We start from the raw sequence: 13,932 nt of genomic DNA on the forward strand, positions 1-13,932 counted from the left end.
AGCTAAAAAAATAAATAAAATTCAATAGGAGGGCGCGGTGGAGTTCTCTTATTGGTGGTGCCCTGTGCGACTGCCCAAATTGCCCACCCCTAGGCCGGTACTGCATATACATATCCATACAGTTTGCACCACCGCCCCCTCTCACAAACTACATAATTGGTGCAAGCTACAAAGTGTCGCAATTAAGTCATAGAGCTCTGAGCCAATGGCAGCGTCTGCTGACCTTGGGGAACTTGCTCTCCTCGTCGATGAGGGCCATGATGTTCATGGGCTTGACGGCGATCAGGTCGAGGCAGTCCTGGTTGTCCACAAACTCAATGTGCTGCCAGTTGATGCACTCCAGATTGTACTCCTCCTGCTCCAGCTTGAAGATGTGCCGCACAAAGAACTGCTGCAGGTTCTCGTTGGCGTAGTTGATGCAGAACTGCTCAAAGCTGCGCTCGGAACAAAAATGCCATGGAACGTACAGAAGAGAGGAAGGAAGCACCGTACGAGCAACATGTTGAGTGAGCCTTATTTGCGTAAACTACTGTTTTGGTAATGAATGCTCATGAACAAACTCCTGGGGAGACACTGGCCAGAAAATGTGGCCATGTCTTACAGGGCAAAGAAGGGCTTGGTAAAGATTGAGAATGTGAGCCAAGCTTAGTGGCACCATATGCACAGTCATTTATTTGAATTCAATGTGAAGATGGGCCAAAGCAAACTGAAAGTCACACCCTTTCTGCCTGGACAGTAAAACTTTGTGCGGTGGGACTTCACTCTTCTCTTCTTCAAAATTTGCCAAATTGGATATTGATTCGATTAAATTCGTAGTGTGCTAACCATAAAACATACAATTGTGGAAAACCGAGAAACCTATACGAGTATCTGATTCGTGCTGTTCTATGGACAAGCATGGTGGCTCCTCATGAATGCATATGCCTAACTATTAACGCAACAGCCGAAAGGAGCCAAGATCACAATCTTTCTACGCTCCCCCAATCCACTCCTTTTAAATAATTTTATAAATTTAATTGGTGGAGCACCTTGAAAAGGCTGTCACATTCATAATTTCTACTTCAAATTATTGTAAGCTCCGCCGACAAAAGTTTCTTGCAACCCATTACAGATCAACCTAAAATGGTGCCCTCACCTGTTCACCATGAAGTTCTCAAAACCGAAGATGTCGAGCACTCCAATGGAGGTTCGGTAGTGGCCCGCGGCTGACTTGGGCTTGTAGATGGCCGAGTTGATCTTGTTGACGATCCAGACAAACATGCGGCCGTAGATGCCCTTCACAAAGGCGTCCCGCACGTCCTTGGACTGGTCCACGCTCATGGTCGACACCACCGTGTCCCCGTGCGCAAAGATGGTTCGCGTCGAGAGGGCATCGATTAGGTGCTGTTGGTTCACCTGTCGACACAGAGGACAACCTCGTTCAAGGTTTCTCTAGGCTTTTGCGACTCCTAGTATTACATTCTCATCGTTCATGTTGCCACAACGCTTCGACACATATTCAATGGCTTGTTAAATCCGGAAATCACACATCTTAATGGCAGCCATTGCTTATGCGGAGGGCAAGTTCGTCTGCTTCTTGTGCAGAAATTGCGATGACGTCAGAACACCGAGCTCTGATTGGCTCACTGGAAGAATAGTGGGTAGGCCTGAAGGCAGCTAGCATTGAGATCTACCCACTATCCTTCCAATCAATGCCAATCAGAACTCGGCATCCTGACGTCACCGCAACCCCTGTGCAAAAACCAGACGAACTTGCACTCCACATAGGTCATGTGCACAATTCCTGCCAGCTATCATCGTCATGCCATTCGGTGGTGCCATATTGGAGGGTTTTTGCCATCTTCCATCTGTGGATCTGCATTCAACTAGATTTTCATGATATTAGGAAAATGCATTGGTACATTCAATGGGCTACTATTTAGCTTTGGTGTAACGAAGAAAAGAAAGATGGCCACGAAAGTGTAGAAAAGGAATTGTCAGCAAAAAGGTCACAAGAATTATCACTGAAGCAATGAACTGGCCCGACCAGGTAAGTAAATGGACTTTATCAAAGATGCTTCTTGAAGGGTTCGGACTGGGCTGGCAATGTGTGATCATATTTTAGATCTACGACTGCCACTTTGCCGCGACCAATGTCCCTCAGGCAAAAATATCGGTACGGGAACCACCTTAATATGGCGGAAACTTGATAGCTGATCGTAAGTACACTACATGGCGCTTCTTTTTGCATATGGTATATGTATTACATTGTGCCAGGGAGCACTCGCGTGGGACATCAAATTAGGCGGTAAATCACAGTGTGTGACAGTACCATGTCTACAGTAAAAAAGTGCCAGTCCTGCATTTTGGGATAACTGTGTCAAAGTGTGCGTGCTTGCAGCACAAGCTTTTTGAATTGGAATGACTACTGTCGGTCGAAAAGGTAGCGTTTTCAAAACTAGTCACGTGATCAGAGCTGGTCCAGCAAAAAAGATAGGGCATGATAGTGCATCTGGGAAGAGGAATGTAAAAAGAAAACAGTAGAAAGGTCAGAAAACGGCAGTGTTCTTTTTTCTTGACAAAAACAAATGAAGAGCTTAGCAGAGATTCAAGATGCTTTGCACAAGTGCCTCATAGGCCTACCTCTTACATTGTAATCAAGACACACCAAACAGAAGTTGCACTCCCAAATAATTTTACGTGTAACGCACTCACCTCCAAGATTTTGGCTGCATTCTGTACACTGCCGGCACTGACAATCTCAACAGCGTCAAGGTTGTCGATCATGGTAGCTGCAGAAAAGGCAAATGAGTAGAGTCATTCCAAATTGCAAGTGCTAAAGACTCTTCCTAGTTACAAACGAGTTAAAGTCAGTCATTCTTGCCCCTTACGTTTGTACTTGATGTTGCCCAAATGGAGTACAATGGCCAAGATCTTCAGGATGTCCCATATCTCATGGTCAGAGAACATGAGCACCTTCATTGCGGATCTAATGTCCGCAAACTCTGCCGCGTCATCCCTGCCTTCACACGTAATGCTTCCTCCCTTGAACAAAAAGAAAGTAGCATAAAAATAACATTCTACAAATATTGCAGAATTATTGACAACAAAAGTCCTACACTGGCAAAGAGAAACCAAAGCTATACTGCATTTCGTAGGTTGCTTGGATGTAAACAAAATAAAGAAAGTTTCTCGTGCTGTCATGTCTGCCAATCAGAATGTGTATGGTGCAGTTAAACCGAAGATGATGAATCATTAAAAAGCTAAGGAAATTCAGAAGACAGGAAGATAACCAGGAAACACCACATTGTGGTTTGAGTAGACTCCTTTATTACGAAGGAACTTGCACAACTCTGCAATTAAATGCTATAATTCAAACATAGATTCGATAACTTCTGTAGCAGTAAGAGGCTCAAGGAATAAGCCAGTGGCACAAGACATTCATCATTGGCTATGATGAGTGTCACCGGCAGGACTGGAATCAACAACCTACCATAATTACAAAAAAGAAACCAATGCACAACCTTTTCCAGTAGAGCTGTCTTTTACATTTTTCTAGGCTACCCTACAGGGAAGCCAGCAAACCAAAGTAGAGAAGTGATCCTCAGGTGAATGGAGGCATTAAAAGGTCAAAGGGTTCACCTGAGTTAAGTAGTGGTACTTGGAAGCATCCTGGATCTCCAGTTTGGCCTTGTCCTCCTTGCTCAACCCCGAGAGCATGCAGTAGAAGATGTGGTAGTTCCTCTCGGAGTGGGCCTGGAAGTTCAAGCAACATGCACAATAACAATTACGACATTTCTGGGTCCCAGTCCAAAAATCATAAACCAGCATCTCAGTCGGCCTTGCGGGAGCGTGAATACCCCAGAAGTTTTCTTGCTGGCCCAAATGTTCTAGTTTGAATATAGTACAGTACAGATCAATGCAACTACTATATGCTTCTTTGGCAGAAGGAAACGAAAAAACCATTGGGTCGGATGCTAGACGCGTTGGCTGAATTTACTTCCCGATTGACATTTTAACCTCAGTCTATTTCCACAAAGTGAAAGTATAGTTTGCCTATAATCTAGACAATATATTTTGTACAGCATTTGTTCCCTGTCATCGAGACTTCTGCTAGACATTGAGACTAGCACTAAGATATTGTCACACTTAAATGAGATCGGTCTTCTCCGATCGTAAAGAGTGGATGTCACTTAGACAGCAGTCATACTCCATTTCACCTTATGATGTAACACAACGAAGGCTACGAATCACCGAGCCACCGGAGTCAATCGATAGCTCGGAGGTGTTGCATGACGTTTTGGTCGGGCGGAGCAATGCACAGAACACGAAGCCACAAGGCATGTGTAGAACACTGCATTGACTAACATAGCTTGTAGCGATCGTTCCGGTACATCGCAAGGTGAAACGGAGTAATGGCAGATAGAATTGTCTTAGAAAACAACCCACACCCTGTGCCCACACTATGAAAGTATTGCAAATGGAAGATACCAGAAAGAATCAACTTCCTACACTAGGGTCCAATGGGAGCAAACTTGCCTGACTGACGATCCGAGATTTTTCCAGCAGGTACTGCTCAATCTTGGCTCCCTCAATGACACCCTGCTTGTTGAAATGGATATCGATGTACTTGCCGAACCTACTCGAGTTGTCGTTGCGGATCGTTTTGGCATTTCCAAATGCTGTGGTGACAAGAGAGAGCAAAATAAACCAACGACGTTAAAGGGTTTGCCGGTACCTTAGGAGTAGTCATCGACACAAGGAAAATGGCTAGAATCGGGCATGCAGCACAAACATATTTCCAGATCCCGGTGGTGGTGCTTGCAGGCTTGATGGCTGAAAGCTATGGAGGCCATAGTGGGCCAGACTAGACAAGACAGCCAAGCTATTTCCTACATCACACCAAATACACCTGCCAGATGCAATAGCCAATAGTATAGTACTAAAATGTAAATGTAAAGTTCAATGGCACATAGATACCTTAGTTGTCAGAGGTGTTGAGGATAACACAAAACACTTATTAAGAGAAATGTAAAAGTATACTGAGAAATACTGCATAACATAAACTTTTATCTGTGCAAGAAAGAGCCCTTTGTTTTTCTAATTAATGTCAAAGTTGGATAGAGCAAATGAATCATGCATAAATTTGGCTCAAACGAATGGCATTTTGTGTTTTGACAGAAGTACCTATCTTCCGATTTTGGGAGAGCAGTTGCTTAGTGTCTTATAGCAGCTTAAAACTTCAAGGCAACTCCAGCATTATGAAAACAGCGCAAAATACATGAAGGACAAGAACGAGAAGTGAACAAACACAACTTCAGTACTTTCTTCATGCTTGTACCCATCTGAAAAGGTATTCAAGCCTATTAAATTCAGAGATCTTTTAAAAATGTACAGAGGAAAAGTTTATCAATCAGGTAGTGTTGTGTGAATATTCGAATTTTCAAATAGTAGTTTCAAATAATAGGCTATTATTCGATATTCGCTTTAAGGTGAACTACGATATTCATACTTCTTGACCTGTTGATCATGGCGGGTTAGACCAGTTGAGTGCGCTTGTCACCGGGCGCCTGTGCGCTGCGAAGAAGCAATACCCCCGGAGCCCGTGAGCTCCGCGGGTATTGCTTCCCCACAGTGCACAGGTACTCGGGGAGAAGTGCACTCAACGGGACTAACCTGCCGCAATTATGCAAGAGTTATGTTAGGCACAACCCCCGTTCATCATGCATGCTTTTTTTTTTTTTTTTTGTCAAATTTGAATTATAAGGAAGAATATTTGCATATAGCAAACAAATTTATGAACCCCTTGATCAGCATAGCTGCAACAAATCTGTCGTTTACATGCCACGGTTCATATGTAGTTATATTAAAATTAAGTGAGCTTTGAAGTGGGGAAGTGGAAGGCAGAGAACAACCTTCGCAAGTTCAGCAGAATTTTTGTTTTAGCATGGTGCATAGTAGTGAAAAGCTTGGAGAAACTATTCAATATTCGATTAAACAAGATTCGGCCAAAACCACTATTCGCTTCAAGCTCAAAATTCACTATTTGCACATGCCTACAATCAGGCATTCAAGCAGGACCCACCTTCCAAGATAGGGTTGGCTTCAAGGATTTGCTGCTCGATCCAGGAGTGCTGTCCGCTTATGGCCGCCAAATACTGTAGGATCAGCTTTGTGCTTTCTGTCTTGCCGGCTCCACTCTCTCCACTACGCAACACAAGTGGAAAATAATGCCATTGTACCATGAAACCATGAATGAAACTTGAAACCATGGATGGAGCTAGCACTTAATGTAGCATGCCACGTGCTTTCATCTGCACAACAAAACAGCTTTGAACCTGAATCAAGACAGAGGAAGCATGTTAAAATATGGAACCTATAAATATTTTAATTAATTGACTTATTTAGCAGAAACATTTGATTCCTTGAAATATTGCAGTTTGTACACTTGTTTAGAAGCTTGCAATAATAAATTTACAATGACACTTCAAGCACTCCAGACAAATTCAAATTCGTGTGTCAAGGTCTGCTTTGCAGCCAACGGTCTAAAACATCGCCCAAATTTAATCTCAACTGTCCCGAAAAAACACAATTTGTAAAAAATGGAGAGAAACAGATGTCTGCCTCTTCCTGGGCCTATGGCCTTAGTTTCACTAATTAGTAATTTCTCTAATTTACAACTAAGGTAGCAACATGCTCATTAAAATTGATCAAGATATACCACTGACAAGGAATAATGTTCTAAATGTTTACAGGTAGCGCGACTCAGCCATTTAACTTCTCCAGAAGACAGCGTCTCATTTTGCTTAATTAAGGCACCATTCTGTCAACCATATACTGAGGAAACTGTAGGAGTGAAGTGTACTCCTTAAGTCTCATTTATGCAGCCCTTGTGCAGGGAAATTCTTTTCCATAACCATAGAAGACTATGCCTTGACATATAGTCAACTATTTCAGAGAGCTCAAAACAAAAAGAAGGTCCCTTCGATTGCGGAGCAGTTAACCAAAATGGTGACAATACATGAGTTCAATGCCACAGTGGACAGAGAGAAAGGTTGAATCAAAGCTGTTCTTATGTTAAGTTGCACAACGATAATACTGTATCTGTCATGTAGGAGGAACAGTTTCCAATTAATTACTTGGAGGCAGTTCCGAGCCTGTAAACAAGGAGGGGGAAGGGCGGACCCACCTGATGATGACGCATTGGTTGATGTGAAACCTCTTCATGTTGGTGTAAGCATTGTCGCCAATGGCAAAGATGTGTGGTGGCAGCTCTCCAATCTTCTTGTCCTTGTAGAGCTTGATTTGCTCCGCAGTGTAGATCGGCAGGATCTGGTACGGGTTCACCGCTACCAGGATCGAGCCCGTGTAAGTCTAAGAAAAAAAAATGAAGGTTCCACTTATCAACTTGCTAACAAAAGCTAAAATGAAAAATCTTTCTTCTTTTCCATAATCGGTTAATTCACTCAAGAGTTGCGATGTTCATAAATTTTCTTCATAGTTCTTTGCAGTCAATTATAGGTTATTCTTCACTAGCAGTGATGTGGTTGGCCTAAGCCGTTTTGGAGTACCTTTCGGCAGGGCCGTACCCAGAAAAAAATTTCGGGGGGGGTTGAAAGTGTCTATTGTCTTATTTTCGCCTATGAATCATGTGCATCGGTGGCATATAATGGAGAGTTACAGCAAACCGGAGAACCGGTCCCGGTTTGGTACCCGGTAGCCGACCGGCGCCACTGCGCGTGCGCAGAGGTGGAGATTAAAATCGACTGGCTGCCAGTGCACCGACCAGGGCCGTACCCAGAAAAAAATTTCGGGGGGGGTCAGAACCCCCTATCCCCCCCCCTGGTTACGGCCCTGCCTTTCGGAGCAGCCAAAACAGTGTTTTGGAGCAGCAAAAGTGGCTTTTGGAGCAGCCAAAGCAGTGTTTCGAAGCAGCAAAAGTGGCTTTTGGAGAAAATATTCTTAGAAAAATAAAAATATTTGTTTTAAGTTCTGGACAAACGAAAGGCACTTTGCTCGCCACAATAAACGCATTATGGCCAAGTTTGACCACCTGGGAATCTTTGAACATGTAACTGAAATGCCAATGACATGACACATTTTGCAATGCTTCAGTTAAATGATACATATACCTAATGTACTCGCTATAGATAAATAAGAACCAAACTGCAAATATTAAAATTTATTTGAAAATGACCAGCTTTGTAGTAAATAATACTGCATTAGGTTCACTAGTTACATATTATAATAAATGGAAGCAGTCTCCGACCGATGAAACACGTAACTACTGCAGTGGAATCCGAAATTGTACTCGTGACAAAGGTGCATTACGACTGGCGAATGCTTTTATTTTTGCGCTTCGAAACTTTTTCCAAGGCTGCTGCAAGCCTCGCTTTGCCTTCGGCTAATAATGAATGCCCACTTCCAATGCCTCCAAAGAGACATAGAGACATTTCACAAGTGTACAGTGCTGTAGGCCTTACCGAGTTATTCCGAAAAACCGCTTGCCACCGTTTTTTTACTGGTTCCCGACGTGCCAGATTTTCGTCAAAAGTAAGCCAACGTAAAACAATGGACTGCAAGCGTCCCGACTGGTGCCTCTGTTGTGCAATCATGTTCGCATGCACATGAGGGCGACTTCGGCAGGCTTGAAGTTGCACATGCTTCGTCGCGCGAGCGGAAATGGCTGTTTGATTGAAACCGAAACCATGCCACTCCGCTCCGTCGTCAACTGATTCCCAAAATTGTATGCAAAATATAACTGTCCAGCATACGACAAAAAACAGTCCAGCGGCATGTGCTTGCCAGGCCGGCAGGCAAGGTACAAGCTAAACACAGAAAAAAAGAACCTGAGCTCATCGATGCAAGACATAACGAGCCAGGGTCAAAAAGTTCTTGGAGTGCTTTGTGCAAGGATTCAACTCGAGACAAGAAGCACGCTGTGTGGGTTCAGCATGCATACATTGCCTTCTTTGCTTCAGCTCACTTCTCTTTCAGGAGCGAGTGCAGCTCACAAAATTACTCCCGCCGTGCAAAAGCGTGGTTTCGTTTCACAGCATGGCAGCATGGCTGGCCTGGTACCCGGCACGCTACCGTCGGAGCGTTCACACACGCCCGCGTCTACCGTTGAATATTTTTTTTAAAAAGACGTGAAACGAGACCCACGGGATGACGAGAGCGCGAAACAAGAGACAGAGGGCAACGTCATGGAAGACCGGATAGAACACTGATGCTGGGTACTTTGTGTCGGGCGGCTGCTTGCGCCACCTAGCTCACGCATGCTCATTACGGTACTCAGTTTAGTTTCGGTTTCGAAAGGCCACAAAAATTGGTCCTTTGGCACAGGCTTGGCACAGATTACCCATATTTTGGCAAAATGTAGCAGGATGTAGCAGGGTTAGCCCCTTGGCACAGTTTGGCGCAGCAATCACACCATCAACATCTTTGATTCCATCGATCTTCAATACAATTTTTTTATATCCTTGTCATGTTAGTAAACACAGCAATCAATTGTTTTCTGATCAAAGTACTCTCAAGGTTTGTTTTTTTGTCGTTACTAGCAAGGTAACTAAATATTTTGAAAATTAAGTTCCAAGAATTTAACTATAGACCTTTGCAAAAAGAGCGCTCTGGCCGCCGCCATTTTGCGAATCGAGCGACCCCTATCAGCCAGATATTTCTGGCACCCGCCTGAGCTGTGGAAACCCGGTCAGCGTGACTCCCCACCTGCATTTTGCATTCGGAGTTCGGCGGCTTTCCTTGCAAGTTTTCATTTATTCGCCTGTTTAGGATGCTTACCCTTTGTATGTTATCTTCCACTGTGAGAACCAGGGAATACCAGGGCTCGTAGCCCGCTCGGCCTTCGCAGGAAACGAACGAAGAGAGCGAACGTCAAGCAGCCCGCGACGCAGGCAGTTCGACGTGCTTGGAGGATTATTTCCGTCGAGATAATCTCCAAAAAGCCTTCCAGGCTGTGTTCCGGGTCTTCGCAAAAACTAGCGGATAGGGTCGGGTCCGGGGTGTGGCGACGGAATAAGCACGTTCGTTCATTTGCTTTGGAGCTGTGCATAAAAGGAGCTCTCTTCTACATGTTCCCCAAAACACGCCGGATTCCGTCCGATCGTCGTGAAGTGACTATCGTCGACACTGTATATTGGATATGCTGTGTTATTTGAGACCTTTCTCAAATCCTGTTCGGATAACGCGGTACCGTGGGATACGTACAATATATTTTTTGTTCGATTGATGAGACTCATTGAATTTTATGTTGTGGGCGGGGAATATCCATGCAGTACGGATATCCTGTGCGGTCAAATATTTTGACCTTTATAGATTGACACGGCTGAGTGTACGGTGCCGTAAAACAATGAACATAAAATGTAACAAACATTCCAGTTGCATTTGTTCTGTCGCGCACGGACTCACCAAAACAGCTTTCATTTCTTTGTTTTTGTTCCCAAAAATAGAGCACTGCTTTCTTAAAGACCTCTATAAATTATAATCGCCACAGAACACAAAATAAAAAAGAAAACGCGGCAATCCAACCGCCACCAGTGTCCGGAATTGCGCCTACGCAGGCTGCTATAGCCCACTGACGAGAAACTCCACAGCTCAGCGCAGTCGGGCAACACTGACGTGCACTCTCAGAACCAGGGACGCGCGCTGTAAATCGCTTCGTTCGAGACTGCCGCTGGAAAGGTCTATACACTGTCATGAAAATTAGAAGCAAAACTGTAATAGAACCACTAGGTATATTTATGATAATGTGATAAAAAATATCAATGATCACTATACATGCTTCCACCTCAAGAAAAAAGGAAGTTTTGCTCATTGTTCATTTGCTGCTTGAAGCAGTTCTTACAGGATTTGGTTGTCAGAGGAAGAAGCGGTGCTTTTGGCATTTGAAACGTGTATATGTCTTGATAAGGTAATCATATATCTAATCTAAAATGCACCTATATATGTCTTAATTATCTACATAAAGGGGTAAATTAGTAATGCTGCGCGAGGAGCCGGACTTGTTTTACTACGGTTCTTGAGGTGAAAACGAGTATAGTACCAGTAATGTTTAGAGGGTTGCTGCTGATAAATTGTTAAGTGCCTTAAGAAATCAAACCTTGGGAGAACCTCAATATAAACTGGGGAGCGTGTCGGTTGTTGGACAAAGATGACAGAAAGAAAAGAAATTTAAGTTGTTGCAAGTAAAAAAAGAAGTGTCCAACAACCCTTTGTCCTAAGTGTGTTATTCTTTCTGTCTTTGGGAGATTTGCAACATGTTTAAAAGCTACAGCAGGTTGACAGATCAGCTTACGTATATGAGGTTCTCGTTGTAGCGAATCAGGAGGTTTCTAAGTATGCCGGCCTCGTGAAGATCTCCTAGCGATATCATGTCCTCCACTCCTTGAATCGACGTCGGGTGCATTGCCTTGATACGCCTCTCTGGCGTGAGCCATTGTTCCTGAAACATTGATGCACACAACAAATTCAAACAAATAGGTTACTACAAGTAAAGGTCTCTGCTCTTCCAATGTAACCTAAGTTTTAAGTTTTAAGGCAAAAGTGATATGCCAACTCTCTGGTACATGATTTGATCAGTCACTCAAAGCTCTTCAAGAATATATACTTGCTTCTGCTGTTAAATTAAAAATAAATCTGATAACAGGTTTTTGATAGGGATGTCGCGAACCTGACGAGGTTCGAGTTCGACCAAGTTCGACTTTTTCAAACTTTCAATGAGATGCTCGACAAAGATTCGACTGAGGTTAGCCTTTTGTGCGCATACGCGAAATTAAAAAAAAAACAGTTGACTCATCCTGGCGGAGGAAAAGTGCAATATTTGTTGCGTGTTTTGGCATCACTGATTCACATTATTAATTAACGAAAGCATTAAAAGTGCATATTTTTGCTTTTATATGGTGTAAACTACTTTCTAAATTATTTGTTTCCCAAAATTCGAAATATATGTGTAGAAGCCAGGCAACGCTGTCCATAAGTCAAACTTCTTCGAACTTTAGTGAAAGTTAGGTTCTTCGACGTCAAAATCAAGGTTAGACAAAAGTTTGTGACACCGTTAGTCTTTGATGTCATGTTCCCCTTTTATATAGCCAAACACAGTAATCTCAAAATGTGCAACGATTTGGTGGGTGAATCACTGTGGCAGCACAGAGACCTCAATGAGCCCCACCTTGCCGTCATCGTCAATGACCTGTATCCTCCTCCCTTCTGCTGAGGCCACTCGGGCCCCGATGGCAACATCAAATTCCCTTTTGGCCTGGGGCTCTATCCAGATGTAGTCTCCCTGAATACAGAAAACAAAAAAAGAAAAATGTCAGTCCTCAGATGCATCAGCCCTTAGGTGCATCAACCCTCAGATGAATTAGCCCTCATGTGCACAGCCCACAGTTGCATCAGCCCTCAGAGCACAGATGTGCATCAGCAATTAGACCATAGATGTATATGAGCCCCCAGATGCATTGGCCTTCAGATGCATGAGTTCTCAATGGATGAGCCCTCAGATGCACGAGCACTCAGATGAGTCCTCAGACATGTTAGCCTTCAGATGCCTGAGCCCTCAATACATGAGCCCTCAATGCATGAGCCCTAAAATTCATGTCCTCAGATGCATGAGCCCCCATATGCATGAGCCCTCAGATGTAAGAGCCCTCATATGCATGAGCCATCAGATGCATGAGCCATCAGATGCATGAGCCCTCAGATGCAAGAGCCCTCAGATGCAAGAGCCCTCAGATGCAAGAGCCCTCAGATGCAAGAGCCCTCAGATGCAAGAGCCCTCAGATGCACGAGCCCTCAGATGCACGAGCCCTCTGGTACATAAGCCCTCTGATAAACAAGCCCTCTGATAAACAAGCCCTCTGATACACAAGCCCTCAGATAAAAAAGCCCTCAGATGCAAAAGCCCTCATATGCATGAGCCCTTAGATGCATGAGCCTTTAGATGCATGAGCCCTTAGATGCATGAGCCTTTAGATGCATGAGTCCTTAGATGCATGAGTCCTTAGATGCAAGAGTACTCAGATGCACACATGAGCCCTCAGATGCACGAGTCCTTAGACGTGTCAGCCCTCAGATGCAAGAGGAAGCTGGGGCTACTGTGTTTTGTTGTGCTGGCTGGGGTGGAGATAACCAATTAATTTTGTTAATTAAATACAAGGGTTTTAATATTTACACTGTCTATACCTCGTTTCAGCTTAAATCCAGAGGCAGCCAATGCTACAAGCGCGAGCATGTGGCCCTGAACAGTGCTTGCACTGCACGAGCGTGCGTGCTTGGCAGGGACACTGAAAGCCCGAAGCTTGTGCTTGTAGCATTGGCTGGATATGGACTTAAGCTGAAAAAAAAAAAATTTGGCTTAAGGTCTTAAGCAAATCAAGCATTTCTTATGATGACAATAAAGCAAAAAGAAGGCATTTCTAGCCGAAGGGGATATTTCCTTTAGATTGATTTTGAAGTTGTCTTGAGGCATCCAATGTATTTACTGCAACATTGGGATATAAGAGGTGTCTCAGCATCTTTTACTCTGAGTTGTCACAAGGAAAAGTACTACCTGGAAATAAAGGTGAAAAGGCTTTTTGGGTAAATGGGGAAGTAAATCAATTGCAACTGGCATACCGCAGATGCTGCAGAAAATAACATGTTTGTTTCTTCTCAAATGACACGGCCTCAAAATAATTTAACGCATGTTGCCTCATTGCAAAGGCTAAACAGATCATTGTGTGAATAACAGGCAGAACATTGGCAAATGAACCTCAACATCTAACATGCACATTGCTGTCCAGAAGAGTGGCAATTAAGGTCAATTATAAAGTTAAATATTACTTTAATTTAATATTTTACTTAGTGAACTATCGTAGTTGTTTTTTGTAACTGGGTAACAACCCGTAGTTGGTGACAGGTTCAAGAGTGAAGGACTACGTGCAAGATCCTCTCACAAAG

General features: G+C 43.7%; 1 protein-coding gene across 1 annotated transcript in view; it reads right to left on the reverse strand.

The window, feature by feature from the left end:
* LOC8043409 (myosin-VIIa) overlaps window positions 1–13,932 on the reverse strand; it is a 129,596-nt gene that overhangs the window by 48,573 nt on the left and 67,091 nt on the right. The window contains exons 3-12 of the mRNA XM_029967799.3: window positions 12,164–12,277; window positions 11,291–11,437; window positions 7,169–7,353; window positions 6,065–6,186; window positions 4,519–4,661; window positions 3,622–3,735; window positions 2,871–3,024; window positions 2,695–2,771; window positions 1,136–1,395; window positions 224–434 (exon numbers count right to left, since the gene is read on the reverse strand). Of these exons, the coding sequence (XP_029823659.2) occupies window positions 224–434; window positions 1,136–1,395; window positions 2,695–2,771; window positions 2,871–3,024; window positions 3,622–3,735; window positions 4,519–4,661; window positions 6,065–6,186; window positions 7,169–7,353; window positions 11,291–11,437; window positions 12,164–12,277 (1,527 nt within the window). The remainder of the gene's footprint in view (window positions 1–223; window positions 435–1,135; window positions 1,396–2,694; window positions 2,772–2,870; window positions 3,025–3,621; window positions 3,736–4,518; window positions 4,662–6,064; window positions 6,187–7,168; window positions 7,354–11,290; window positions 11,438–12,163; window positions 12,278–13,932) is intronic.

The sequence above is a fragment of the Ixodes scapularis genome, unplaced genomic scaffold, assembly GCF_016920785.2.
Source record: "Ixodes scapularis isolate PalLabHiFi unplaced genomic scaffold, ASM1692078v2 PGA_scaffold5__190_contigs__length_132052651, whole genome shotgun sequence".
Taxonomy (NCBI): Eukaryota; Metazoa; Arthropoda; class Arachnida; order Ixodida; family Ixodidae; genus Ixodes; species Ixodes scapularis.